The sequence below is a fragment of the Diabrotica undecimpunctata genome, chromosome 7 (assembly GCF_040954645.1).
Source record: "Diabrotica undecimpunctata isolate CICGRU chromosome 7, icDiaUnde3, whole genome shotgun sequence".
NCBI lineage: Eukaryota > Metazoa > Arthropoda > Insecta > Coleoptera > Chrysomelidae > Diabrotica > Diabrotica undecimpunctata.
This window is the reverse complement of record NC_092809.1, coordinates 150,252,277-150,279,997: the sequence shown is the minus strand read 5'-3', so window position 1 is coordinate 150,279,997 and position 27,721 is coordinate 150,252,277. Positions and strand designations below refer to the sequence as shown.

Below are 27,721 nucleotides of genomic sequence, written 5' to 3'. Positions count from 1 at the left end.
TGGAATAAGTGTAAGACTGAAATAATCTCTTAACTTAAAACAGAAATCCCAAGTATGGATGTTTATCATTGAATATATTAAAATAGTTCAAAGATCAAGAAAACACAGACTAGCTCTCGAACTCAGACGTTGTACACCCAAAATGATTGTAAGACTGAAATTTTTGTGTTTGTTTTTCTTGTGTAATGTTATTGTGTTTGGTGGTTCTAATTTTACATTAATTAACAGTGCATCTACGAATAGTGCAATTTCCGCAATTTTTAATGAATCTACGGGAACAGTGATATCAAGTAAAGCTGTTACCAATTTATCAGTAAGTTTGAGTAAGTAGTTGTTTATTTTAGTGATATTAGTATAATTTAGAATCAGTAATTAGCTTTAAGTTACTATTTTTTAGTACTGGTGTTTTGGACATGTTGGTATCCCTTCTTTGATAATAGCACTAAAGTCTACCTTTTTAAATAATTTCTTGGAAAAAATCCATATTGTAAAGGAAATTTTGTGTTGTTTGAAGTTTTGATTATTCAATCTCAAGTCAGTCAGTCTTTGTCAGATAGATAGATAGATAGATGGTTTATTGGTAATAAATGAATACAAAAGTATTTTTTACAAGTCAAAGAAAAAAAAAAAAATATATATATGTCAATATAGTTAATATACACATAAATATAAATATAAAACATAAAACACAGATACAGTGTTTTAACTTATACTGTTGGCAATTACAACAAATTAAAATTGGAAGTAAAATACTCCTCATATGTAAAAAAGGCATTCACTATAAGGTAACTCTTAATTTTTGCCTTAAACTGATGAAAATTAAGATTTTCATCAGTTTAAGGCAAAAAGTAAAAAAAACTTTTATTCTAGTTGGCACTATGTTGTAGAATTTTATGGCTAAATATCTTGAACCATTTCTGGATCTCTCAAGTCGGCCAAATTCTGGTATAAGATTATTGTTAAATCTGGTGGGATAATTATGAAAATCTACATGCGCATTGTATTGGCTAAGATTTTGTTTAATGTGCAACAGACACTGCATAATGTATACACAAGGCAAAGTTAAAATTTTTAAAACTCTAAAGGAGTTTCTACAGTCTGCTCTATAACAGAGCCCAGAGATAATACAAACACACTTTCTTTGTTATGCAAACACTTCTTTATCAATATGACAAGAGTGACCTCAGGAGAGAATAGCATATGTCAGATGAGAATGAACATTACTATGATAAGCTGTTAAAATAGTTTCCCTGGAAGTAACTTGTACAAGGTTCCTGAAGAGAAAAAATTGTCGGGAAAGCTTTTTTGATAGATTAGCTATATGTTGTTCCCAGGTTAATCCGGCATCCAAGGTAATCAAGGGTGTCGAATTCAGAATGTTGACAGCTTGCATAGAAAGTAGTGTCATCATCAAATAAAACAGTAATAACTGTTCCATTTTGAGAGTACACTAGCACTAGATCATTAATATAGATAAGAAATAATACTGGACCCAAAACCGAGCCTTGAGGGACACCAAGCAACAGAGATTGTTTTTGAGAATCACACTGGTTGAAGTGAACATATTGATCACGATTTGATAGATATGAATCAATTAGTTGAATAGCATCACTATGAAAATTATAATAAGGAAGTTTTCTAAGCAGAATACTATGTGTGACATAATCGAAAGCCTTAGTAAGATCTAAAAATGATGCAAGAGTATCAAGATATTTTTCAAACCCTTCCAAAATATTGCTAGTGAAATGATCAATAGCTAAAGTTGTTGTTTTATTTTTTCGGAATCCGTACTGGTTTATGGCAAACAGTTTATTAGATTTAAAATATAGATTAATTTGATTTTTTAAAATTCGTTCATAAACTTTTGATAAGACGGGCAACAAAGAAATGGGTCGATAATTGTTATAATCATTAATAGAGCTTTTATTCTTAAACAGAGGTACTACCTTTGCAGTTTTGAAAACTTGAGGATACGTATTACAAGATATTGATTGGTTTATTAAAGTTGTTAGAGGTTGAATAATTATATATTTAATTGTTTTAATAATTTTTGTGTTAAATCCATCAGGATCTTTGCTGTTACTATTTTTTATTTCTGTAATAGCTAAGTCAACTTTACTAAAGTTTACTGGCTGAAAACTAAAACTAAAACACGGGATATTTTCCTGTGATATATACTTTAAATAGTCATCAAGAGTTAGCTGGGAACCTCAAGTTCATTTATTACTCTCTCAGCAGTTGAGCAGAAGTGGCTATTAAAACTATCTGCTTTCAGTTTAGAATTATCAGTGAAAATATTTTTATGTTTGTTACCATTAATAAGTTTCCACATAGCTTGTTGAGAAATGCCAGAATTTTTTATAAACTTATCATTTTCATTAATTTTTGCAAGCTTGATGGCTTCCCTGTACTCTTTTCTAAGTTTAATAATGGTACTTCTAAGTGCAGCAATGGGATCGTTTCTATTTATTGCTATAATACATTGAAGTCTATCACGCATTTTTCTCTCAAAGTGTCATTACCAGGATTATTTTTATTCAGCAATTTCGATTTTTCTGGAAAAGAGATATTTATGGAATTTAATAACACATCAATTAGCATTTTAATTAATATTCAAATTATCATTGTATACAAAATTACAGTTGCAACTTAGCAAAATCTGGTTCAGATTCAAGAGTCCTTTATCTGTGATAGGTCTATAACAAACTCTGGTTGCACAATTTGTGGATGAGTAAGCTATCTGAAAGGAAATATCTCTGTGGTCAAGTGAGTGAGATCCACAGGTTTTGTGGTACCATCAATATTTGCGAAAACATTATCAAGACACCTATTACCTTGAGTAATAAATTTAACTTTTTTTGTAATATTGTAAGATCTAAAAAAATTACAGAGTTTTAAAGCTCTGATGTCTGTTTCATTAAAATAGGCATTAAAGTCACCCGTAATTACAACAGGTTTATGAACATTAATTTTTTTAAGAGCTTTAGCCATAATGGTAAAGAATTTGTCTAAATCACTATCTGGAGTACGATAGACAGTAATAAGCTGCACATTAGATTTATTTAATAAAATACCTGTAATCTCACAATGCTGTTCAAAAGAGAGATTTTCAAGATTCAAATGATTAAAACTTACATTATTCCTAATATATAAACTTACAGAGCAGAACTTCAAAATCTAGAAAAGAGTTACGCAACGATTGAGCATTATAGTGAATGATCTTTAAATAATTTTTTACCACTGCACTCTTTGGCCAAACATCTTTGTTCCAAACTCTCTTTAGGTTTTCTTGATTAATGGTGACCTTCATGGAACTATATGCTTCTGGCATTTTTGATTTGTGTACCATACATTGGATTTCAGGTAATGATACAGCTAACATTTTATGTAAGTTATCAGGGGTTGTTTGCGGTTTAAGACGTGTGACATGCAGGGACACAAATTTTGGAACGGACTCCACCGACTTTTTCATCTCATTTCCACCAATTAAATATTGACGTCTACGTTTACGACGATTCTGAGTCAACCACTCATATCCCTTAATTTCACTGGTATAAGTCACAAAAGACAAAAAAGATTTAGGATACTTACTTAGGACACTAAAGACTTAGTGTTTAGAAGACTATTTAACAACAAGACGAGACAATTAATCAGATAAATGGACAAGAGAATTATAATCAGGTATACTAATGCTCAAAGGTTGAAACGGTTTGGGCATGTACTAAGACAAGGAAAGGATACATTAATAAAGAAAATATTAGAGTAGAAACCTACAAACACAAGACCTAGAGGAAGACCAATGTGCAGATGAGAAGATCAGGTCAAAAAAGATATCACAAGAATAAAGATATCTATCTGGAGAAAAAAATTGAAAATAGAAAGGAATGCAGCTTAATCACTAACCGTGCGAAATCACAAAACAGCCTGTGCAGGAAGGCGATAGAGAAGAGAAATATATATTATTACACACAAATACAATATTTTTCATGGACCAAAGTAAAATAAAGTATGTGTACAATTAAACCATTTTACTTCTACTTCTACAAAATCTATAAATAGAAATGTTAATTTTGAGATTTTAAGATTTTGTAAAACAATACTATTTTATACGTTTTATGTTATTTACAAAATGTGTGCATATATTTGGTTAACAAATATAAAATAAATTATTGTCACAATAACCCATTTTTATAGTTAACGGAACTGGTATTTTCGATATAAACATTTCTTGGAATTAAAAAATTCTTATTACAAACAGATTTAAAGTAAGGTGTATTTAAATATTAATTTATCTATTTAAAATAATGACAACCGTCGATATATTAGTAATGGGTTATTATTTATTTTCATTGTGTCTAATTTAACATTCATTCTGTCAAATTATAAATATATTTTTAAAAGTTTTCCATTAAATAATATTTTTAGTGATTTTATATAAGTAAATTGTGGCAAATCAATTGAAATATTTAAATTTATATTAAAATAAGTATAGAAAATATATGGCTCATCGACTGCCATAACCCCGAAAAAACGCAATTTTACAGGAGAGGAGAAACAAAGTTTGCTATTTTCTTTTAATTGTTAATTTCGCGCTCTCACAACTTACCAATGCTAATTTTTGCCTTCGGTTTTATTCAAGGTTGCTATACATTGCTATATTGACAATGGGACAATAGCATTAAATAATTTGCTAAAAAATATATTTTTGTGGGTTATGACACTCTTGTCCAATGTATTTTCTCCTAAAAATTGGTATAGGATATCAAGTTTATAATGTCAAATAAAAAATATTTTGCTTTTAATAGTGAAATTTAGTCTTTTAATAACTTAATAAGGAACAAAGGACAAGATAAGGACGACTTAAGGAAACGACCATTTTACAATTTCCTCCAAGTTTCAAACATTGATTCGAAAACTGGCTTATAGGTCAAAGGCATTGCACGTGCCTTAATTAAATCTCTTATATCTTTTATCTTATTAGCATCAATATACATTCTTTTTTTTGTAGGCTGGCAGTAAATTGGAAATTTTCGAGGGAACCTTATTGACTCTTTGGCGGAAGGTAACTTCTTGCATTTCGTCTTCGTAGCTTGTGTTCAAGTAAAAATAATTCTGCCGGGACTTCTCAAACCTCATCATTTTAATTTCAGTTATTTTGTGCTTTTGGCCTGATTGATCAATCTCAAAATTTGATCCCAGCTGATTCTGAAGACTTTTGGAATCTAGAAAGTCTTTGTAAGACAGTTCAGTAATAGTGAACTCTTTCCCTCGTTTTGTTGATGTTCTTAAAATTGTGACATATTGTTGTGGTATAACGATGGGTCCACTTCTCAAGGTTTTCTTAATTTGCTTTTCCATCACAGCATGAGCGGCGTCCCCCTCATTTTGTATGTGACCAACAATCAAAAAGTTATGGTTAATTGTCTTGATTTTGAAAGTTCTTACTGCATAAGCATACATTGATATTATGTACCTGTTCTTGTTTTGGACACAGCAATTATCAGAGTAGAAAGTAACTTCTAAATTTTCATTATCTACCTCTTTTGACAACTGTGTGAGATAATTAAAAATACAAGTTGCTATAAGTAACAAGTTGTGTTTGAATTAATGATATTAGTTACAGTAAAATTGTAGCAATTAAGTTTTGACTTATGTAAAAAAGAGAAAAATTGCCAATGGGACATGGCATAACCTTTTGTAAGTCAAAGCAGCAGACATAGTGAAGCGGATTTTCCTTCGCTTCATAATGGTTTTCATAATCTTCTTAAATCTCTTGGTCATTTGGGTCATTTTTGAGAGCTTCACACAGACCACTTTGGTTTTTTTGGGATGAAGAAGGAAATGTAATATTCATTCCGAAATATATGAGAAAAAGTAACCAAGGAGGAAGCTTGTTTCCCTTCTTTTTTTTTATTCATAGAATAGTCACGGTAAATGTCAGCTCAGCTTTTGCCACCATCTATAAATTCTCGGGTAGACTTTGCTTTGGTATAGTGACTTTCGATTCTTGGTATCTTCTTTATGAAATCACGTACAGAATCTTTAACTTTCGGGCTAAGAGTTTTATGTTTGCCATACCTACCCCTTCCTTCTGGCTGCAGAAAGCTCATATCGTTTGTTTTTTTAACAACTGTTCGTATCGGGCGATCATTGATGCCTAGAGTATTCATGTAGAAGAGCTTACAAACTCTAATCCTTACCCCTTCTACTTGAAAGTGAAAGGAATTGTTGGCACGCCTTGGTTTTTTCTTGTTCGTGAACCGGACTTTTGGGACAATTTGGTCCATGGAACTGGAAATATAGTTTCTTTGTGCTTGCAAAGATATCCCATATTCCAGTAATTTTTGAAATTATTCGGTCTATCGTTATGTTTAATGCGAGATGGACAATTAAATTTGCAGTTTTCTGGACATGGAGGCAGCATTTTTCTTGCTTGTACAACTTTTTTGCTAGTCAGAGATGAATATGCTTTCCCTTCGTTTCTCAACTTCTTAACAATGTCCCTCTTAAGTGGGGTTTTTTGCCTCTTTTTTGTACATTTCACAGGAGAGTCAATTATTAGTTTAAAGGGTCGGTGGTTGATCTTCTTTGACCAATCTCACTGTCAGGAATATAATTCGGGTCGGCCACTGAGTCGTCACTATCGAAATCAGACTTTTCAATACAATCGGCTTTAATTTGGGAAGTTGTTGGTACATCCTTTGACATTACTACACTTTGAGAGGGGCAAGGCTCAAAATTTTCCAAACTATCATGAAATATACAGTATCTATATCAGGTATCAGTCTCATTACAAGTAGCCAGGTACTCATCGTTCTCTTGGACTATGCTTTCCCCAGATTGGGGAAGAAAAGATGTGAAAAACTTAAGATAACATTGAATAACAGCCGCAGTTTCGTTACAGTCATTGTTTTCAGACATCAATATGATTGGCTTCAATTTGGGAAGTTGTTGGCACACACTTTAAAAGAATAACACTTTCTGAGGGGAAGGGTGCTACATTCTCCAAATTGGCATAGGTTACAGAAGAACTATTTAAGGTATCAGTCTCGTTACGGTTCGTTAGGTACTTATCGTTTTCTTGAATTTGGCTCTCTCCCGATGGCAGAAGAAATAATGGTTCAGTATGCTGTGTTACAGTCACGTCTTCTAGACACTCGATGTATCCAGGTCTTGCTTCATCACGATAATAACTTTCAACCCCTAGAAGCAAAACATAATAATAATTAATGATTACGTTATACATTTAGGTCTAAAAAAGATTTCTGTAGCATTTGCACGTGTAGCAAGCTCACAATTAGAAGAAAGGCTAGGTATATTAACTAGCTACTTGCAGACTCAATTAAAGGGGAAAGTGGTGGCTAGTCTTTTTTTTGTTTCATTATTTTGTAGGCAGCAGCTGCGTCTTTTCTCGATACTTAAGCATTAATGCACCACTTGAGTTCATTGGTTGGCTATAAGCTTATGCTGATGCATCTTTAAAAAATATCAATTGATCTGCTAGGCTAGGCTAAGCACGAAGACGATGTCAAAGACAAATACACAATCTGAAATAAAGAATGAAATAATTCTATGTCAAGGTAGACTGAGTAATAATAGTCTGGTTTTTACAAACAATGATAAAGTCTCATCACCCTGCTGAGACGGTTATTATCTAATTAATTACCAAAATTGATCATAAATAATGTCACAACTGTTAATACTATTGTGGCAACCTTGCCACATAAAATCCAGTCACATCAGTCTACAACAGTGCCATATCATAAAATATGACACTGTTTAAAAAAACTTTTTTTGCAATAATTCGGCCCACAACAGTGCCGTAAAAAACTTAAGGCAATATGTATAATGTTCCATTTCGTGTATTTTTATTGATACTAACACCATATCAATAACGCATCATTACATAATAAGGCAATATTTATGAACGAAAACAGCTTACCATTGACGGACAGCAGGGTTATGGCACTATTTCACTCTCCGTGTACATCCTCAATTTTGTCGGTGGTCAAGGACAAACTAGTTTGTGGCAGTTTAGCAGACTGGGTTTCAACAGAAAATGCTCGAGGCCCTAACGACACAATGCGCTCTAGGTGGTTATTTGTGACACTACAGTTAAAATAGTACAAACAATCCTGACCATGGAGCTGCGCGAAGGCGGAGTCAAAATTTACGTAAAGGCAGAAAGGTTCTATTGTAAGTGGAATTATACAGTTCATAGTACAATGCTTTTTTCTCATGGAAGTGGGGACTAAACCAAATTTCGTCTTCTGCGCCGTGGTCAGGAGTGTTTGCACTATCTCTACAACGTTAATGCTGTTCAAAGATACCGATTTTTAAACTAAATAGTTATGGCACTATTTAATTCGATGAGCGATATGTGTTCATAAAAACAGCTGCTGGCCCGACCGAGATTTCATATGCAAACACGTTGTTACAATAATATGTTACCACAGCACAGTTTTTCGTAATAACTATCTAATTTGCACATAATAGCCAAAATCTAAAATTTTATTATGTGCTGAATATAGGCCATCGGGCTATATAACTAATATGCTGATATATAACTAAAACTCGAACATTATAAATGATACTTTTTTAATCGATTAAAAAATCTTATAGTGCTATATACGAGTATGTGTATTTTTGGGATTGTACTCTCTTAGAGAAATTCTACTTTTGAACGACACTATCTGCTCATCAACACACAAGTTCTGTTGCATAGGCAGTTTGTTGAATTTTCTTTTCAAAATTTCAATAAAAGTATTAACTTAGATAAACACAGTCTATGTTATTTAGATCGACTTCATTATTATCATTCATGCGCAGAGATGCATATTTGCAAAAAATATTTTATCTTATATCTGCAATTTGAGGAATTCCTGTGGATTGTGCCCAGTACATTTCAGTTCTTGGTAAGTTATATATCAACATATACATACATATGCCACCAAACTATTTCATCTCATTTTTTGTAACCAAAGGGGACTTATCAGGATCTTTTTGTATGATACGTTCGATTTCTATATAAGGATTTCAAATATTTCATCACCGAAGAAATCCTCAAAGCATGTAAGTTTCAACCACTGCTCTGTCGTGTGGTATATTAACCAACTATTCAGGTTTGCTACTAGGATGTTCCTTTAAGGAAATTGCTTTCCAGACAATGCTTGTGCACTATATTTAGGTAGGCTGAGCATGATTATCTGCACTATCAGAGGAATTATATTCATCACTAGAGTTTTTCTGTCTTTACTGACTACTAAGAAATGTGAGTCATCATCACTATCATCTAGATAACTGTCGCCACTGTCAAACGGTGGTATATGTAAACTACTCTTCTGAAAAAGTTTTACATATTCATGAGCTCCACCTTAACATATTTTAGATGTCTTACCTTAGCTTCCCCTGTATCATATGTGATACAAATAATAGATACAAATAATAAAATTGGAGAAATATAAGGAAGATCAAAAGAATTCAATGTTTTATGACAAGCACATGATGATCTGATTATTTTCTTTAGTGCACCAAACGATAAAAATCAAAAAAGTTTATCTTATTTTCAGTTTTATTCGTTTTTCAATTTGCAAATAATACTTTTAAGTGTGAATGTGAACTATTAAAATTTTTCAGTATAGTTACTCCCAAGGTTCACTAATTTTGTAGACTATCAAACGCAAAACTTTCCTTACTAAAAAAGTAACTATTTAACTTAAGTTTTTTTAAGCTCGGCAAACAATATATCACAAATAGTCGTAAACAAAGTCAAAATAGCCTTGCTAATAGCCAACGTCCGAAACGGATAGGGCAAAGGAAGAAGAAGAAGAAACAATATATACATAAATCAAATTTGAATAAGTTTTAAAGAACGAATAGCAGAAGGTATAACTAGTTTTTTGAATCGTAATACGAATTTAATATAATATGTCAAAACTTGTATACGGGGTTGGGATAAAGTATGGAACAAACCAAATACCTTTAAAAAAAAAAAGACGTCATTTATGAGACTTTTCATGCAAGTACAATGACATATACCGCATCTAAGTCATATTTTTGCTACTACTTTACTTCCGGTTTCATCTGCAAAACCATTAACTTATTTAATTTAAATGAGACACACTGTATATATTTGCAGATTTTAAAAGAACTTGTTATTCCTGATTAACACATACCAAGTTTGGTAGAAAAATTTGTTAAAACGAGAAATAAATCACTTTACAGTTAAATAAAATTTACCCAGATCTACAGAAATTGTAAGGCCAGCTCCTATCCTTTACATGTAATTGATGTCACAATTTCCCCAGACAGTGCCACGGTGCCTATTCTCTATCTAGTTAAGACACGAGTTTAGTTTTGACTCCTGTTAGGCTAGATTAATAGGCTTTTAAAAATATACGGGGTGTCCCATTTATATTAAATAAGTTGAGGGTATTTCCTATAAATATAGTAGTAACAAAAGATATACCGTCATATATGTTATATGTGTCATTGTACTTGCATGTATTATGAACTGCGTATTTCAAAGATATTTAGTTTGTTCCATATTTTATCCGAATCCTATATATGTTACAATGTATATGTGCATCTTGAATTTAGCTTTAATTTGGTTTTTATATATTAACATAAACACATCTATCTAAATTAAAGTAATTAATTATTTAGCTTAAACAATGCAATTCTCTTAGGACTACCAACAGAATGTGGGACACCCAACGGAGATCCGGGCTGGTGTATAGAAATTCAAGACTGTCCAATATTGCTTAAACAGATAGCGAATGTGGATGCAAGACCATTTTTGCTTGCTTCAAGATGTGGACCTCCAAATGAAGATTTACATAGACCTAAAGTATGTTGTGGGAAGTATGACAAATACCAGGATCCGTCATTAGGTAAGGCTGTTTTTTTTAAATAAAAAAGACAGTAAAGATTCCATTTCACATACAAATCGTCTATGTATCTGTTTATACGTATTTCGCTTTAATAAAGCTCATCAGAACAGTTATTCATAGGCGTTCTCAACGTGAAAAATAGATCTTTTCTGTCTTTGGGAAGCAACGATAAAATGGCTTCGAAACGGACGCAATAGCGACATCTGATATTAAATCCGTAAAATAGTTTCGAAACACAATTCAGATTTCTGCTTTAATCTGAACCTTCTATAAATGCAAGCTATAACAGACGTTGATAAAGATGTTAATAGAGACATGGGGAATCTAAAATTTGCATTCCACGACATGTCTCCTCAACTAAGCAGAAATCGTTAGCGAATTGGTTTCTTGTACTCATACAGAGTAGATCCGAATAAAATGAAAAAGACAGTAAAGATTCCATTTCACGTACAAATCGTCTATGTATCTGTTTATACGTATTTCGCTTTAATAAAGCTCATCAGAACAGCTATTCATTGGCGTTCTCAACGTAAAAATAAATCTTTCCTGTCTTTAAGAAGCAACAATAAAATGGCTTCGAAACGGACGCAATAGCGACATCTGATATTAAATCCGTAAAATAGTTTCGAAACACAATTCACTGTTTTTTTGTTTAGTTTAGAGATAAAGTTTCCGTCAACATAAGAAATTTACATCTGTTGCTGTTACCAATCCCTCAATTATTTTTGCGACGGTTGGCAATACTAAACCGACCACTTTGTACGTTTTGGAACAGTTTGCTAGGACCAGACTTTATATTATTTACAGAACTATAATTTGTTAACTGCCAGTGCCAATAAATTAATAAAATTAAATTATCTACATAATTGTGTGTTTTTTACAGCATAAATTCGACCATGTAGTTTAGAGTTTTTTTTATAACAAATCGTGCATCTGCCTCTTTTGTTCAAAGCATTTTGAGTAAGTTCATGTTTGGTTTAAACTTCCTGTATCAGAGTATGGGTTGGTTGGGCCAGACAGTGTGACGTCACTATCGGTAAGCATTGGATCTACATTACCGACCTAGCAGTCCCCACTTAGTCAAGATCGTAACCCCCGGTCGTAACAACCAAACGACTCAACGTACAACAACGTGCAAGGTATCGATGAAAAGTGGAGGGGGTAACGAATATGTTAACATAAAAAACAAAGATGGCATTGCCAAAAGGACACTACGCTTGCAACGTCTAAACGGCTGAACGTACAACAACGTGCAAGGTATCGATGGAAAGGAGGGGGGCCAACAAATACGTAGACACAGAAAAAAATCATGGCGGCGTATTGCCAAAAGGACACTAAGCTTGTAACGTCTAAACGGCTGAACGTTCAACAATGTGCAAGGTACCGATGGAAAGGGGAGGTGGTAACGAACATGTTAAAACAAAAATCGAACGCAAAGACTGTGCCAACAGGACGCTATATCATATCTCTGTTGTTATTAGTCAGATTACCACGTGTAACACGTTAAATGAAAGAGGAGAAGATACAGTTTGAGGGGGTACAGAAAGGGGTAGATTACTACATTGAAGAACTTGCATCCACACATTTTCTTTGAATTTTGTAACTGACATTTTGCTTTGTTTGATGCTATTGAAAATAATTAGAGCATTCACCAGTGAAGTACCAGTAAATAAAATGCCACTTTTTTGTACCATTTGACAGACTTTCGTAAGCAGTTTGAGTAAGCTGTCTTTTGATCTGACATGTACACAAACGCTTTTACGTTATTGTACTCGACAATGGCTGCGGGTTTTCTTTTAGGACCTTCCCTATGAGTCACCTCTATCATATCTTCTCTATCTTTTGTAGACAGAAAAATACGTCTCTCTTGCGTCATGCAATTTCATAACTACAATATCTTCATAACATTAGAAGCCGACCAGTGCGAAGGTGTTTTCAAGGTACTGTTATCATTTTTAAAAAAACTCGTGTAATGAGGTGAAAGTGATTGTGAAACCACACAAATATTTGCAGTTAAATATACGGACATAAACAGTAAGAAATTTATCTTCCTAAAAGTAGTTTTTGATAGAATTTTTAGTCAATATTTAGTATTTATACGTCCTAACCTACAATTGTAACACCAATTAAGATAATAATAACAACAACGAGAATTCTTAATTACTGTATAAATACATAGGCGTATCTTCAACGGTTTTTATCATGCCTTCGACTTCGAATATGATTTGTTCCTGCTGTAGTAAATCGTATAAATCGAATTTAATGATAAAATGTTCCGTTTGCAATAGAATTTTTAGACATACCTGTGTGAATGTTAGTAATGTAGAACTGGAATTGTTTAATGATAATGATAAAGGATTCGATTGGTCCTGCATGAGTTGTAGGCAGGTTGGGAACCAAATAAAAGATCTGAAAGCATTAATTTTAACTTTACAAACTGATATTCAAGCACTTAAAAATGAAAACCAATCAATGAAGAATTCTTCAACCATGTTGGTTATGGAAGAAGTTATTCAGGAAATAAATGAGCGTAGAAAACGCAAACGCAATGCTATTTTATTTGGTGTACCTGAGCAAAATACTCAGCTCTCTCCCAACAGTCGCAATGATAATGATAGACAGGAAGTCCAAACAATAATTCAAAGTATGAATACTAGCGTGAATGTCAATGAACTCAAAATATTTAGGCTTGGACAACCAGCACTAGGTAAAAATCGTCCGATCAAGATTACACTTAAAGATGAAAATGACATCTCAGCATTAATCAGACAAGCCAAGGTTCTGAAAACTGGTATCTACTACATACTACAAACAATTAAAGGAAGAATTAGAAGCTAAGAACGCTAACAATACAGGACAATTTAGAATTAAATACTTGGATGGCATCCCAAAAATTGTTCCTTTAAACAGATAGGTCCTAACAGTTTTACAAGCCAAGATTTTCAGGTTTACTATCAGAATGTGCGTGGTTTGAATTCCAAAGTAATTGATTTTTACTCTAGTGTTAGTGAATGTGAATTTGATGTCATTGCTCTAACGGAGACTTGGCTCAACTCTGATGTTATTAGTTCGGAATTGTTTAATGATGACTATCAGGTTTTTAGAAAAGATCGAAAGTTCGATGTAGTTAATAAATCGACTGGTGGAGGTGTACTGTTGACACTTAAGTCAAATTTTGAGTGTGTTGTTGTTGATGTCTCAACATTTGATTTACATTTTCCACTAGTTGATTTGTTGGTTGTTGAGTGTCGCACAGGAAATAAAAAGTTTTATGTTTCAGTATTATATATTCCTGACAAATTAAAGTTGAAAGATTTTGAATATTTTTTTGAAATGTTAGAGCAACTTGAATTATTTAATGACACTGTTATTCTCCTGGGCGACCTTAACATTCCAAAGTATATTGATCAAAATAGATCTGATGTGAAGACATCGGCAGTGCTAGACTTCATGTGTTTGTTTAATTTAAATCAGTATAATCAGGTGGGAAATAATTTAAATCGATTGTTAGACTTAGTTATATCATCAGATACATGTCATGTAAGTCGCGATAATGCACCACTTGTTCAAGAAGATTTACATCATCCAGCATTAATGATAAATATTAATGATTTTCAAAAAAAGGAAACCAGTTTTGTGGCTCATTCTAAAACTAAAAGATATAATTTTAAAAAAGCAAATTTTCCTTTACTGTACTCAGAATTTCTTAATTGCGACTGGAATTTTTTAGATATGTCTGATGATGTAAATACAGTCCTAGAATTATTTTATGCTAAGATATATGAATTATTTGATATGTGTGTACCAATATACAGAAATTATAAACATCAATATCCTACATGGTACAATGCGGAAATAATTAGAATGATAAAGTTGAAATCAAAAAATATCACAAATTATAAGAAAACAGGTAATATACTTTATATGCATGAATTTAAAAGATTGCGAAAAATAATTAAACAAATGATTAAAACTCAATATAACGTTTATCTTGAAAAAATTCAGAATAGTATTTCTAACGAATCTAATAATTTCTGGGCATATGTTCATGCTAAGAATAAAACTTCTAGAATCTCAGGTGAAATGTGTTACAACGGCGATACATTTAATAATCCTCGCGATATAATCCATGCTTTTAAGATGTTTTTTGAAAAAGTTTATTTACCTGTCGACAACAATGTATTAAATAATCAAGAATGTAGTGATATCTACTTACCCACTATTAATTTTAACGAATTTCAAGAAAACGAAATTTTAGTAGCCTTTAAAAGAATTAAAAATAAAATGACGTCCGGACCGGATAATATTCCAGCATTTTTAGTGAAAGATTGTTCTCGGGTATTTGTAAAGCCACTTCAAAAAATTTTTAACTTATCAATAAAAACGGGAACTTATCCCGAGTTATGGAAAAATGCGAAAATATGCCCTGTATTCAAAAACGGATCGAAATCTGATGTATCCAATTACAGACCGGTATCTTTGTTATCCAATTTTTCAAAGGTTTTCGAAGTAACTCTATATAACCGTATTTACCCTTCTGTTAGGGGATGGATATCACCTTATCAACATGGCTTTATAGATAAACGTTCTACTCTATCAAACTTGGCTGTAATAACTCAATATATTTCAGATGTTTTGGATGTACAAGGTCAAGTAGATGTGATATATACTGATTTTTCGAAAGCGTTTGATAAGGTTGATCACAAATACCTTCTCTTTAAATTATCAAATTTGGGATTTGCTGGAAACATTTTAAAGTTACTGGAAAGCTATTTAATAGGTAGGAACCAATTTGTATCCTATAATGGTTTCATATCAGAATTAATCTGTACTACATCCGGTGTTCCACAGGGATCAAATTTAGGTCCATTGTTGTTCCTTTTATATATCAATGATTTATTTTTAGATATCAATAACAGAAAATTGTGTTTTGCGGATGATCTTAAAATATACTGTGAAATTAAAACAATTGCTAACTGTATAGATTTACAGAACGATCTAAATTATATAGATACTTGGTGTGTAAAAAACAAACTTTTTCTTAATGTCAATAAGTGTAAAGTAGTAAGTTACTCTAGAAGAGAAAATAAGGTTGATTTTAATTATGTAATTCAGGGGTCAGATCTTATAAAATGTAATAGCATTAAAGATTTAGGAGTTATATTTGATTCAAAATTAACCTTTAACAACCATATTGAGCAGAAAGTATCCGATGCTATGAAAATCTACGGTTTTATCATCAGAAACTGTAGAAATTTTAGCGATATAAGACCGATTAAACTGCTGTATCTATCGCTGGTGCGAACAAAACTAGAATATTGTAGCTTAATTTGGTATCCCATTTATAAATGTTATATGCAACAGATTGAAAAGGTACAACGGAAACTTTTAAAATATTTAGCTTTTAAGGTTGATGGAGTATATCCTGTCCATGGTTATGATTACGATTTGTTATGTAACAGGTTTAATATTGTAAGTTTAGAGTTAAGAAGAATTATATTTTCTGTTTCATTTTTATATAAGTTGTTACACAACTGTATTGACTGCAGTGATATATTAGGTCAAATTAGATTTAATGTGCCAAGAATTACTTCCAGGTCGACTATAGTGTTTACTTGTCCACGTGCGAGAACTAATATACTGAAGTCACCCATTTATATTATGTGCAATAATTATAACAAAATATGCAACCATTGTGATATTTTCTCATGCTCAATTAATCATCTGGTTGATACAGCACTGGTTTATGGAGTACATTAGATTGTTAATTTTTTTTTTGTGTATTTTTTTTTATTTCTTATATACGTAGTGATTTGTTTAATTATATTGTTCTCACTCTTTATTTTGTTTTTCACCTACTTATTTTTTGCACTTATTTTTTTACTTGATATTTTTGTATCACCTACTAATGATTGTATACTAATTAAAAATGTATCTTAAATTTTTACCCTAGAAATGGGAAACTGTTGGGTAATAAAGCTATTATTTATTTATTTATTTATTTATTTATCATTTTTATTTTGTTTGGCAATGATCTCCCTATTCTTGAGTTTGGCTTCCATCCCATCTTTAGGAAGATTTTTTCCGTTTTTTCTCAACGTTTCAATAAGATGAGTGGATTTAGTTTTTAAAATTTCAGCAAGGTTAACTAATGTATGCCAGTTGCCCGTAATAAGAGTCCTACCCTGATCCAATACAGGTTTAATCATTTCCCTAATTACCCTTTCAGCAACCGGTTTTCCATTAATTTTTCTTTAGCGTTATATATTTTAATTGTTTGGGTATAGCCTTATAACAAACAAATTGTAAACAGCTTTATTCCAAACTTATGACGTTTTTCTTTCACGTACTGTCGAAAAGATAACTTACCTCTAAATGGGATCATAGTTTCATCAATGCAAACAGTTGAACCTGGAATCATACATCGATGCGTTCATTTCATTGACCAGACATTGAATTTTATGAATCCGTCATTTTCAGAACACTCGTCATTGTTTGCTAGATAAAACATGCGCAAGAGCAATTCGAACCGATTTCGGGGCATGTATTTAACAACATTACTTTTATATAATGAAATTTTGCGCCAGTAATAAGTTAATGACGGCTTTGAGTCTAGTCCCATCTAAAGAAGGAGCGCTATGAATGAACGCATTTCAGTGTAGTTAGTCTCTTTCCAATAATTAAATCGTGACTCTCTCGTAAGTGTTTCATTTACTATTCCAGTAAGAATTTTTTGCTCTGCATACCTATTTGTTTCGAGGACAGTCATATTTTTAACATCTTTAGAGAAAACAGTTCAAAGAATAACAATTCATTCTTACCAGCCATTTCGTTTTTTAAATGTTCAGGAATGCCAAATTTCAAAGGACAATCTAAAATTAGAAAATTTCCGAAAACAGATCCCCAGTTTGAATCTTGAATCTTGAATCAAAGAACTGTCTGATTCTTCCTCCATTACTCGAGATGACTGAACATGGGATGTTCCTACAGAAGTATTGGATTTTACGTCTCCTACAAAAAATATTGATATATTAGTCCATCTTACTCTATCTATGCGCAAATCAAGGTTTTTTTTGTGTGAGTATGCTATAAACCATAAATATTTAGGATGAAAACGGTATTTCACGTTAGGTTGGTTTACGTTTTTATATTTTGTCTTTTTCTATTATATATTTTCTATCTCTCTCCGAACGCCGTTCTAGGTTCTGCTAGCTCGCTATGCTAGGATGCTATGGTTTTATAATCAGTCTATTACATGTGGTCGTAAAAAGCGCACAATGATGCCATTGCTTTAGTGAAAGAGTATTATTGAAATCTAATAATACTTTGTTAAAGATGACATAAATTTATAAATTAAGATAAGAATAAGATATATTAAAAAATAAAATGATGAATATGTCACTAAGAGAGTAACGCATGCTATACTTTAGATTTACTACTTCCGTAAAATTTATACTGGTGTATGAAATAGTACAGCTCTTGCTTACCCCTTGACAGAAACAATAATGGAAAACTGCTCACCAAATATTATCAACCTATATTTAAATATTATATAATTTCTATAAAAAATAATTCGAAATAATTATATTAGTAATTGTCTTTGTTTTATATTTTTAAAAATTCTTTTTAGACGATATTAACGTTTTTCCCAAACGATGTGGACACCAAAGACTTATTATGAAATCAAGAATCCTCGGTGGTACGACAGCATCTATTGGAGAATTCCCTTGGATGGTGCGACTCATTCATCAAAACGACCATGGGTTTAAAACCTTTGGCTGTACAGGGTTCCTAATTCATACAAAATATGTATTAACTGCAGCTCATTGTGTCCATGGAAAATTTATCAAATTCAGAGGACCAGTGTATGTATTACATTTTGGCGAAAGCAATTTTTTTCGATATCACTAAAAACTATCAAATAAAAAATTGATCTGTATGTGTCATCCAACATAATTAGAATATATTAAATAATTATATTTTTTTTAACTAAAAGTCAATTAACTAGATTATATAATAAGCCAATTCGCTTATTTTATTGCAAAAGTTTCTAGCGTTTGAAACTTTACTTGTTTTTATTATACAATCCTTGTTTAAATTTAGAGAATTACATTTAACCAACCAATATGCTGAAATTCGATAGTTTCTATAAACAGTAATTTCCATTTTAGATTTCTTATCCAAATGGGAGAACACAACACCGAAACCTCAGTCGATTGTAATCCCACGGGGACTTATTGTGCGGATCCCCTTCAAATTAGCCGAGTTGGCCAAGTAATCGTACACCATGGATACGACGCCTACTCTGCCGGCCACTATAATGATATAGCCCTTATTCATTTAAAAAAGGCAGCTAGAATTACAGGTAAGCAAATTACTACAAAAAAAAAGGAATTTTATTGATAAAAACCTTTTGGAGAAGGTGTTGAGTTCGGTTAATTAAAGGTACCAGACAATGGGATTAGCTTTATTTGCTGTAAAAATACTTTTTGTAAATGTTGATTAACATCGGTAGGTTTACTCGGTTACATCGGTCGGTGAAATCATTACATATGTAAGATAATGAGTAAGAGAGAGACAGAAGATATATTTTCTCCCTCTTCCTCTCTCGAGAATATAAATGTTCCTTTAGTATATATATTTAATATTACATAATATATTATATATTATATATTATATATTATATATTATATATTATATATATATATATATATATATATATATATATATATATATATATATATATATATTTATATATACCTAAATATATATAAATATATAATATAGTATTTATTAATATTATTATTTATGTGACATGTTTTGTATTATTTGTTAAATGTTCATAATTATTTTAGTCTTTTTTATTTCAAAATAATTATCTCAATAAATCACTGTATGACCGAGAACTGTCAATTTTGAAATACGTTTGTGTCATGTCTAATTGGCAAATATTTTACGTGTTTGGTTCATACGCTGGTGTACGTGAGTTCGAATCCAAATATGAATTTCCTTTTTTATTTTTGAAATATTTAAAACCCCTCGTTAATATTATATATTTTATAACCTGATCTTATTTGATTTCCTGAAACAGAAGGTTCATTACTCGCCATTCAGGATCAAGTTATACCCACCAAAAATTACCTGAAATATATCGTAAAAGACTTTCAGGTCCAAAACGACAAATGCCAATATGGATGTCAAGCCCAAAAAACTATCCAACATCTTACCGGGGGCTGCCAGGCATTTGCTCTAACTGAATATAAGAAAAGGCATGACTCAGTAGGGAAGATCCTCCATCAAAAGATAGCTTTAAACTGGGACTTCTACAAACAAACCATCTCGCATATTATCAATACGTTCCTGAGAGTATGCTTGAGAATGACAACTACAAGCTATACTGGGATCGCACTGTGCTCACAGACCAAACTGTAGCACATAATAGACCAGATCTCGTGCTAGTTAATAAACTAACAAGACAAACAACACTAATCGAGGTGACGATACCTAACAACAATAATCTGCGTGTTAAGTACAACGAAAAGATCGAAAAGTTCAGAGATCAAAAAATACAAATAAGGAGATAAGGAGACAATGGAGAATGGAAAGTACCCAGACGATACCTATTATTATTTCTACCACTTGAGTCATCCCGAAGAACCTCCTAGAAAACATAAAAAAAACTGGGTCTAAATAAACATCTATATAAGATCATGAAGAAAGCCGTTCCACTTTCGACGTCCAGAGGCGTGCGAAAATTTTTGGTACACCGACGTACCAAGTCAACTAGGACTCGAAAACATGGAAACAGTCCCACCAGAGCTCATTCCTTTTGATACCGTAGGTATCTGGGATGAGTAAATTTTCCCCTTAGAGGGAGTTTGAGCCGTATAGCTAAATCTGGATAATAATCCTAATAACACGTCTTACAACACAACAACACATGAATACTTGTTGAAGAGAGAAGAGGAACCAGTGTGTTTTGTTCGTGAATGTAAAGTGACAGTGAAGCACATTTTCATGGACTTTCCAATATACTCAGTTGAAAGACTATATCACCACATTCCAAAAACATCGAAAGAACTTCGACGAGAATCTAAATACGTAGCTGACTTGATAGAATTCTTGAAAACTAGAAACTTTTTTAATAAAATTTAATATAATACACCAATAAATTAAAATATATTGTATACATTATTATGTAATTGATATTTTGTATATTCCTCCAGGATTTTCGGGGTCGTCCTCTTTTCCTCCTTCCTATGGGGCTCCATTCGGTTATTTTCTTTATCCATCTGCTGTCGCTAGTTCTTCTTACATGTCCATACCACTTTAGTCTTTTTTGTTCTATATATGTTAGTATGTCTGTTTCTATTGATGTTCTTTGCTTTATTTCGTCATTACTTCTCCTATCCATTCTTGTTACTCTGCAGCATCTTCGCAGGCATTCCATCTCTGTTGCTACTATCTTACTGCTGGTTTTCTTGTTTATGATCCAATTTTCAGCCCCATATGTCATAATACTTCGCACTAATGTTTTATAAATCTGCGTTTTTGTCTTCATATTTAGGTGTCTATCCCACCATACTGAGTTAAGTTGTCGGATTGCTGTTCTTGTTTGTCCTAATCTTTGTGTAATTTCTTCCTCTGTTGTTGCCTTTTTCGTGATTATAAACCCCAGGTATTTGAATTTATCCTTTCCTTTGATTGTTACGTTGTCATCAATCTGTAGATCTTCTATGTCTTCTTCACTTGTAGAGAGGTACTCTGTTTTCGCGAGGTTAATATCTAGGCCAGCCTTGGTATATTCTTCTTGTAGTTTCTTCATCATGTAGCTGGAGGAACGGAGTAGACGACGCCATGATTAAGAGAGGACTAAACGATGGAGAATGGAACAACAGAGAGAGATGGAAACGGTTGAGCGAGGGAAGGCAGTGAATACTGTAGAATCCCTAAATATATATATATATATATATATATATATATTTTGTATATGCCTTTATCACTTTTTGTATTTTTCTTATGCTAATAACCCTAAGTGGTTGAAGCAAAATAAATAAAAAAAAAGAATTAAAATGTATTGTGTATGTTATGGTTTTTCCAAAAATTCATCTATTTTTTTTGTAATCGAGAAAAAATTAGTGTGAGGTTTTTTTATGCTGTAAAATGAGACTTTTTTGGAATATTCAAGCATGCAGTTTGCAATTTGTTTTTAAACACTAGTTACTTTTGATTTAAGTTCGTTATTTTAAAATATAAATCACAATACAACTTTTCTAAACGTGTGTTATTTTTATTTTAATTTTGTTTTTAATTTAGGGTATTTGATTCCCCACCACACACGTTTTTGCATTTTTAGTCTACCACACTGGCGCCGGAAGTATGCTATCTGCATTTATTTTTATATTTGTCATCTGATTATATTGTATATGTATTTTGTAATAATACCTATCTGATATATTTCTTAACGTATTGCAAATTGTTCGCTTAAATCTTAATTATTTTTTCTAAATTAATTAAAGGGACATCATTTTAATTACATTTAATTTTTTTACAGAATTTGTTCAACCAATTTGTTTACAAATGGACCGTATCATTCCACCACGGTATTCTATAAGTGGATGGGGAAAAACCGAAACAGGTAATACAACAAAACGAGAAAAGTTTTAAGATCTTTTCCTTTAACTGAATTTTATCTCCTAAAGACCACATTTTTAAGCAGTAGTCAAAGCTGCTTAATTTATTTGTTTATCCTTATATATTTTATCCTTATATCTTTCATATGTAAGAACCTTGTACTGTGTACCGAGTTTAATTTCACTTTGATCTTTCACTTACTCAGCTATGGCTACGGTTTCATTAATTTCCTTTTTTTTTTCTTAGGAATAGATCAACTTTAGTATATCCAGTAAAACAGTTGTATCACTGAAAAAGTAGTCTGTCCCTCAGGACTCAGGAAAAAGCTAGCAAAAATAGTTTACAATTCCAACAATATGCTAGTCAGTTTTGAAATCACCATTGTTCACCAATATGTTATTGCAGAAATCATTAAAAACAATAAGAGTTATACTAAAGGGGATGATTACATTAACAACAAAAACCAAATCACTGAATCACTCTTATTTTCAGCTAGATAATGATTTTTTCAAACAAGATTTAGGATTTGGCATGGGCTTATGTTTATCTCCATTATTAGTAGATATAATTTTCATGAATGAATTTGATGAAAACATTATGCAGATGTGTTTTCCATTTGGCCTCACGACCAGAAGAATTGAATAAATTTCTGGTGAACATCAATAGTAAAGGAAAATCAATCAAATTCACCATAAAAGATAACAACGTACTTCCTTTTCTCGATGTGATAATTACAAATGAGAATATAGGATGTACAACCAAAGGTTACAAAAATCAGCCCACACCAACAGATATTTAAATTACTACTTAAACCACAACATAAACATCAAAAAGGAAATAACCAAATCATGATATGGTAAAGTTAAAAACTATACTTAAATGTTAATGCATTTTAAGAAGAAAAAAAACTGCTGACAAAGGTTTTAACAAAAACTGAGTTATAAACTGTCATCTATAAACAAGAAATTTTACAAAATTAAAGAAAGTAAACAACAAACCATTTTAGGGAATCCAGACACGCTAACCAGAAAAGATTTAAAGATGAGAACAATAAAATATGTAAAAGGCTTATCAGAAAAATTAAAAGGGATTAGAAATAAGTACACATTACAACAGAATACAAAACAACTAATACACTGAAATCTATTATGTCGAAAACCAAACCTAACAACACACAAGAGAGACTGAAGAACTAACGCCGCAAGACCACTAAGTATCAGTCTCCTGATCTCCCAGATATGTGGCTTGTGTTAATTATTTTTGCTTTCTTCCAATATTCATTAATAACGTTTGTTGTATGCCTAATATATTTACTCCATTTTTCTGGTATGACCTTAAATTAGAGCAAAGTTACCTAAGAATTTAAAAAAATTTAATTTACCTGTTGTAATTGTCAGTGTTATGTTATGTGGCTCAGAAGGGCATCAACCTTTTAAATAAATATTTCACTAAACTAAAAACACAAACTCCAAAACTCAAAAAATCACATGTTTACGAGATACCATGTATTAACTGTGAAGGTGTCTATATCGGACAAACCAGTCATCTACTTCAATTCAGAATTATATATATATATATATATATATATATATATATATATATATATATATATATATATATATATATATATAAGAAATACTGGATATTATGTGTTTCATAAAATCTAATACGTCTTGTATAAATAAAAAGTCAGACATAGATAAATTGAGCAACATTTATTGTTACTTACTGACAAAACATCAAAAATAAAATACAGATTTACTTTTACATATACACACCATAATACACCTGCATACAAAACATGTTGCATACTATTAAGACAGGTTTAATATACTACTTCCATTAATATAATAGCAAGAACTTCTAATTACCTTTTAATCACACTATTTTTGTTTTTTTTTCTGTTCTCTATGGATCAGTCAAAACACACCATTAAAAGATGTCACGAACAAAATTTTAACTTTCCAACTAAATTTTAAAATGTTTTTGTCCATTATTTTACATGTTATATTTTATATGTGTGTTTTTAATGTTGAGTGTCGTAGCTTTACACAAATAATCTCAACGACTAGTAAGTTGTAATGACAATTTGAGATATGTTGTAAATATATTCACTTTCTTCTAATTACAGTGTCTTGAAGAAGGAATAAAAGAATTCCGAAAGCTCGACCAAAAGTCAAAAGAGTGTTTCTATAACATCGATATATATATATATGTCATAATCCTAAATTACTATACGTTATTTTTACTTTTACAGAGGCATTCAGTAAAATTAAGATGAAACTTGAAGTACCGCCATATGGTCGAGCCCAATGTGTAGAAAAGTACAGTGTAGTCAGTATTGAAGTTGCAGAATCTCAAATCTGCGCTGGTGGTGAGGACCAAAAAGACAGTTGTACTGGAGATTCTGGCGGTCCTCTCATGTTCGAAAATGGTACTCACTGGATAGCTGCAGGAATAGTAAGCTATGGTAATAGGTTATTTTAATACGATGTTAAATAATATTTTAATACTATTTAATTCAAAAATGGCAAAAATCGTGCAACGTTTATTTATTGAACAAATTTATAGAAACTCACTTTATTTGCGGAAAAAACAAATACGGCATACAAAAGCTGCACTCTTTATATCTTTTACGTATTTTGATTTTGTTGATAGGATACACGGATCAAAAGAAATCGAATTTTAACCGTCGAGTTGATCTCGCGCGCGTGGTACATTAAAAATCTCCGGTTTATTGTAAAAAAAATGCTATAAACTATATTTTGTTTTTTCAACTTTTAGTTTTTTCTATGGCGGACAGTTTCTTGGTAAATTAATTCCCCTAACGTGGGGGCGTTTGAGGGGAAGCCAGGGAGTAGGAGTGGTAAACTTTTTTGCATCTTTTTTTGCATTAATATTTTCAGCAAAATTCAGCTTGTTCATAAGATTTTTAGGGGTCAAATCTCTAATGACTGGACTAAATATCAAATTGTATTTTTTTTGTTTTGATACACTATATGTCAGTGTGTCGTCTGTATATCTAATACTGTTTGTAAGTTGGCCATTTACTGCAATATCATCTTCGGATTCTTCCAAGGTTTCTTCAAAGATGTTTTTAGAGTATATGTTAAATAATGCTGGTTACAGTATGTGTAAACTTGTCGAACTCGTTTTCCGAATATGATGATCTCGGACAGTTCATTTTCGAATGGCACTATCACTTTGTTTAAGATATATATATCGATTAGTTTTCAATGTGTAACTTTGTCAAATGTCTTGTGTCAAAATTAATACAATAAACATACACATCACAGTTGATATTGTTTCTATTTCTTCTTCAGTAGATTCGGATGTCGGTACGTAGCCCTGCATGGTGTTTATATTAGAGGGACTAGAGTTAATCTTACACAACTCTGTCTCATATGGACGTAAATCCTATCACTGCTTCAGCTGTTTTTTTTTATTATTATCGCTATGCCACTTCTGTTTTTTGTTGTGTAAACTCTTTAATAACATTAGCTGCTTTACCAGCTTGGTACATGCTTCGAATGTTCGACGTACCGATCCTTTTTACTTTTGGGACATTATTAGCTGACCGTGGAATTCTTAGTATCCTCTTCCTACTTGAGGAGTGCCCGGGACTGAGGTCCATTTCTTTTAGATTGTCATCCATTGTGGTGTCCTGGTGATATCCCCACGGATCTTGAATGTAGTAGCTCTCCACATCTCAATGTATGTGGTTGTCTAATTTAGTACTTCCGTCTTTGGAGTCAATTTCTCCGCTCCAGAGCAATAAAGTGACCTACCACGTGTCGGTTCTCTCACCCGCAGCTGTTGACCAGCAAGTAAGGGATTACTTATACCGGTAATCGTTCGGTTACTAGAGTATGTAGTAGAAGAAAATGTAGTGACCCATCAGGCCTCGAAAATCTAGTAGCCATTCGGGGTCCGAAGAAACATTGGAGGCAGGCTAACAGGAAATATTAATGACATTTTCCTCAAGACAAGTTAAAAAAGAGTAAAACTTAAAGGCCAAGTGCGTTTCATAAGAGTAGGAGTACTGATACACTTTGTGTTCTCGCTTATACCTTGGGGTGTTCTCTAAAGACAATGTGTCTCGTCAGCATGCCATAGTATAGAGGATAGGTTGCACGCCATTTTTACAATGTAGATACCTCAACTCCATTTTTTTTGGATATCTTAAAAACATATAATATTGAACATGTTCTATATTTCTTCTGCTTATGATAGTTTCTGACACGTCTACTTCAAATTTGTTGCGTTTATGATATTTTTTTATCCTGTTTCTAGTTATAACTTTTCTTGATCTAATGTTATTATAATTAGTTATGTTCAACTGTTGTCAGTAGCAGTATATCATTAACGAACGTAGAAGAGTTCAGTTATTTTCCTATAAAATATTTTGTTGCTCCAATTTATGGACTTTTATTTTCCACCAACAGAGTAATTAGTTTGAGTAATACTGTATCTCCTTGACTTGGTTTTATACTATTTCTAATTGATTTTCTTTGGTGATCATGCCCCAGCTAAATTTTCATTTTGTAGTTTTAGTGTATATCATGCATTAATACCTTGTATCTTAAACCTCTATCTTAGCCCTCATTTATCCAGAATCGGTCAAAACCCTGTTTCATGACTTTTCTGCTTCAGCTTTCCTTATCTAATTTAGTCATGCACCTTTTTTAGCCCATCATACCACCTTATTGAATCATACCTCCTTGATTTCTTTTTCATACATATGAACTTCATATGTTTATACACCATCTCCTAACATTTCGTCTTGCAATATGTTCCCCTACAAATTTCCACTTTATCTCTCTGACTATTGCTGTTTCTTGTTGAGGTCTTGTTTGATGTTTTTCTTGCGCATAGTTGTATTTGTCCCGTAAATGTAAACCTAGAATTATTGTGTTTATCTTTCATTATAATTTTTATATTGATATATTTAATATATATTTTAAAATCGTATGTTTACAATTTTAGGTCTTGGCTGCGGAACCGAAGGATGGCCTGGAATATATACAAATATTTCTTATTTTCTTCCGTGGATTAAAGAGAAGATTTTTGAAAATAGCCTGGCAAATACAAAGAACCCTAACAAGGGAGTCAAAATATCGAACAGAAATAAACCTGGGCATTAGGGGACGATCATTTACCAATTTTTATACAAAAAAAATAAATAAATAAAGAAA

General features: G+C 32.0%; 1 protein-coding gene across 1 annotated transcript; it reads left to right on the top strand.

The window, feature by feature from the left end:
• Positions 1-27,721, top strand: LOC140446039 (phenoloxidase-activating factor 1-like). The gene is made up of 7 exons (XM_072538541.1): positions 1-323; positions 10,689-10,892; positions 18,523-18,757; positions 19,064-19,257; positions 22,447-22,530; positions 24,784-24,996; positions 27,513-27,721. The coding sequence occupies exons 1-7, from the start codon at positions 59-61 to the stop codon at positions 27,668-27,670; spliced, it is 1,353 nt and encodes a 450-aa protein (XP_072394642.1). The 5' UTR covers positions 1-58; the 3' UTR covers positions 27,671-27,721.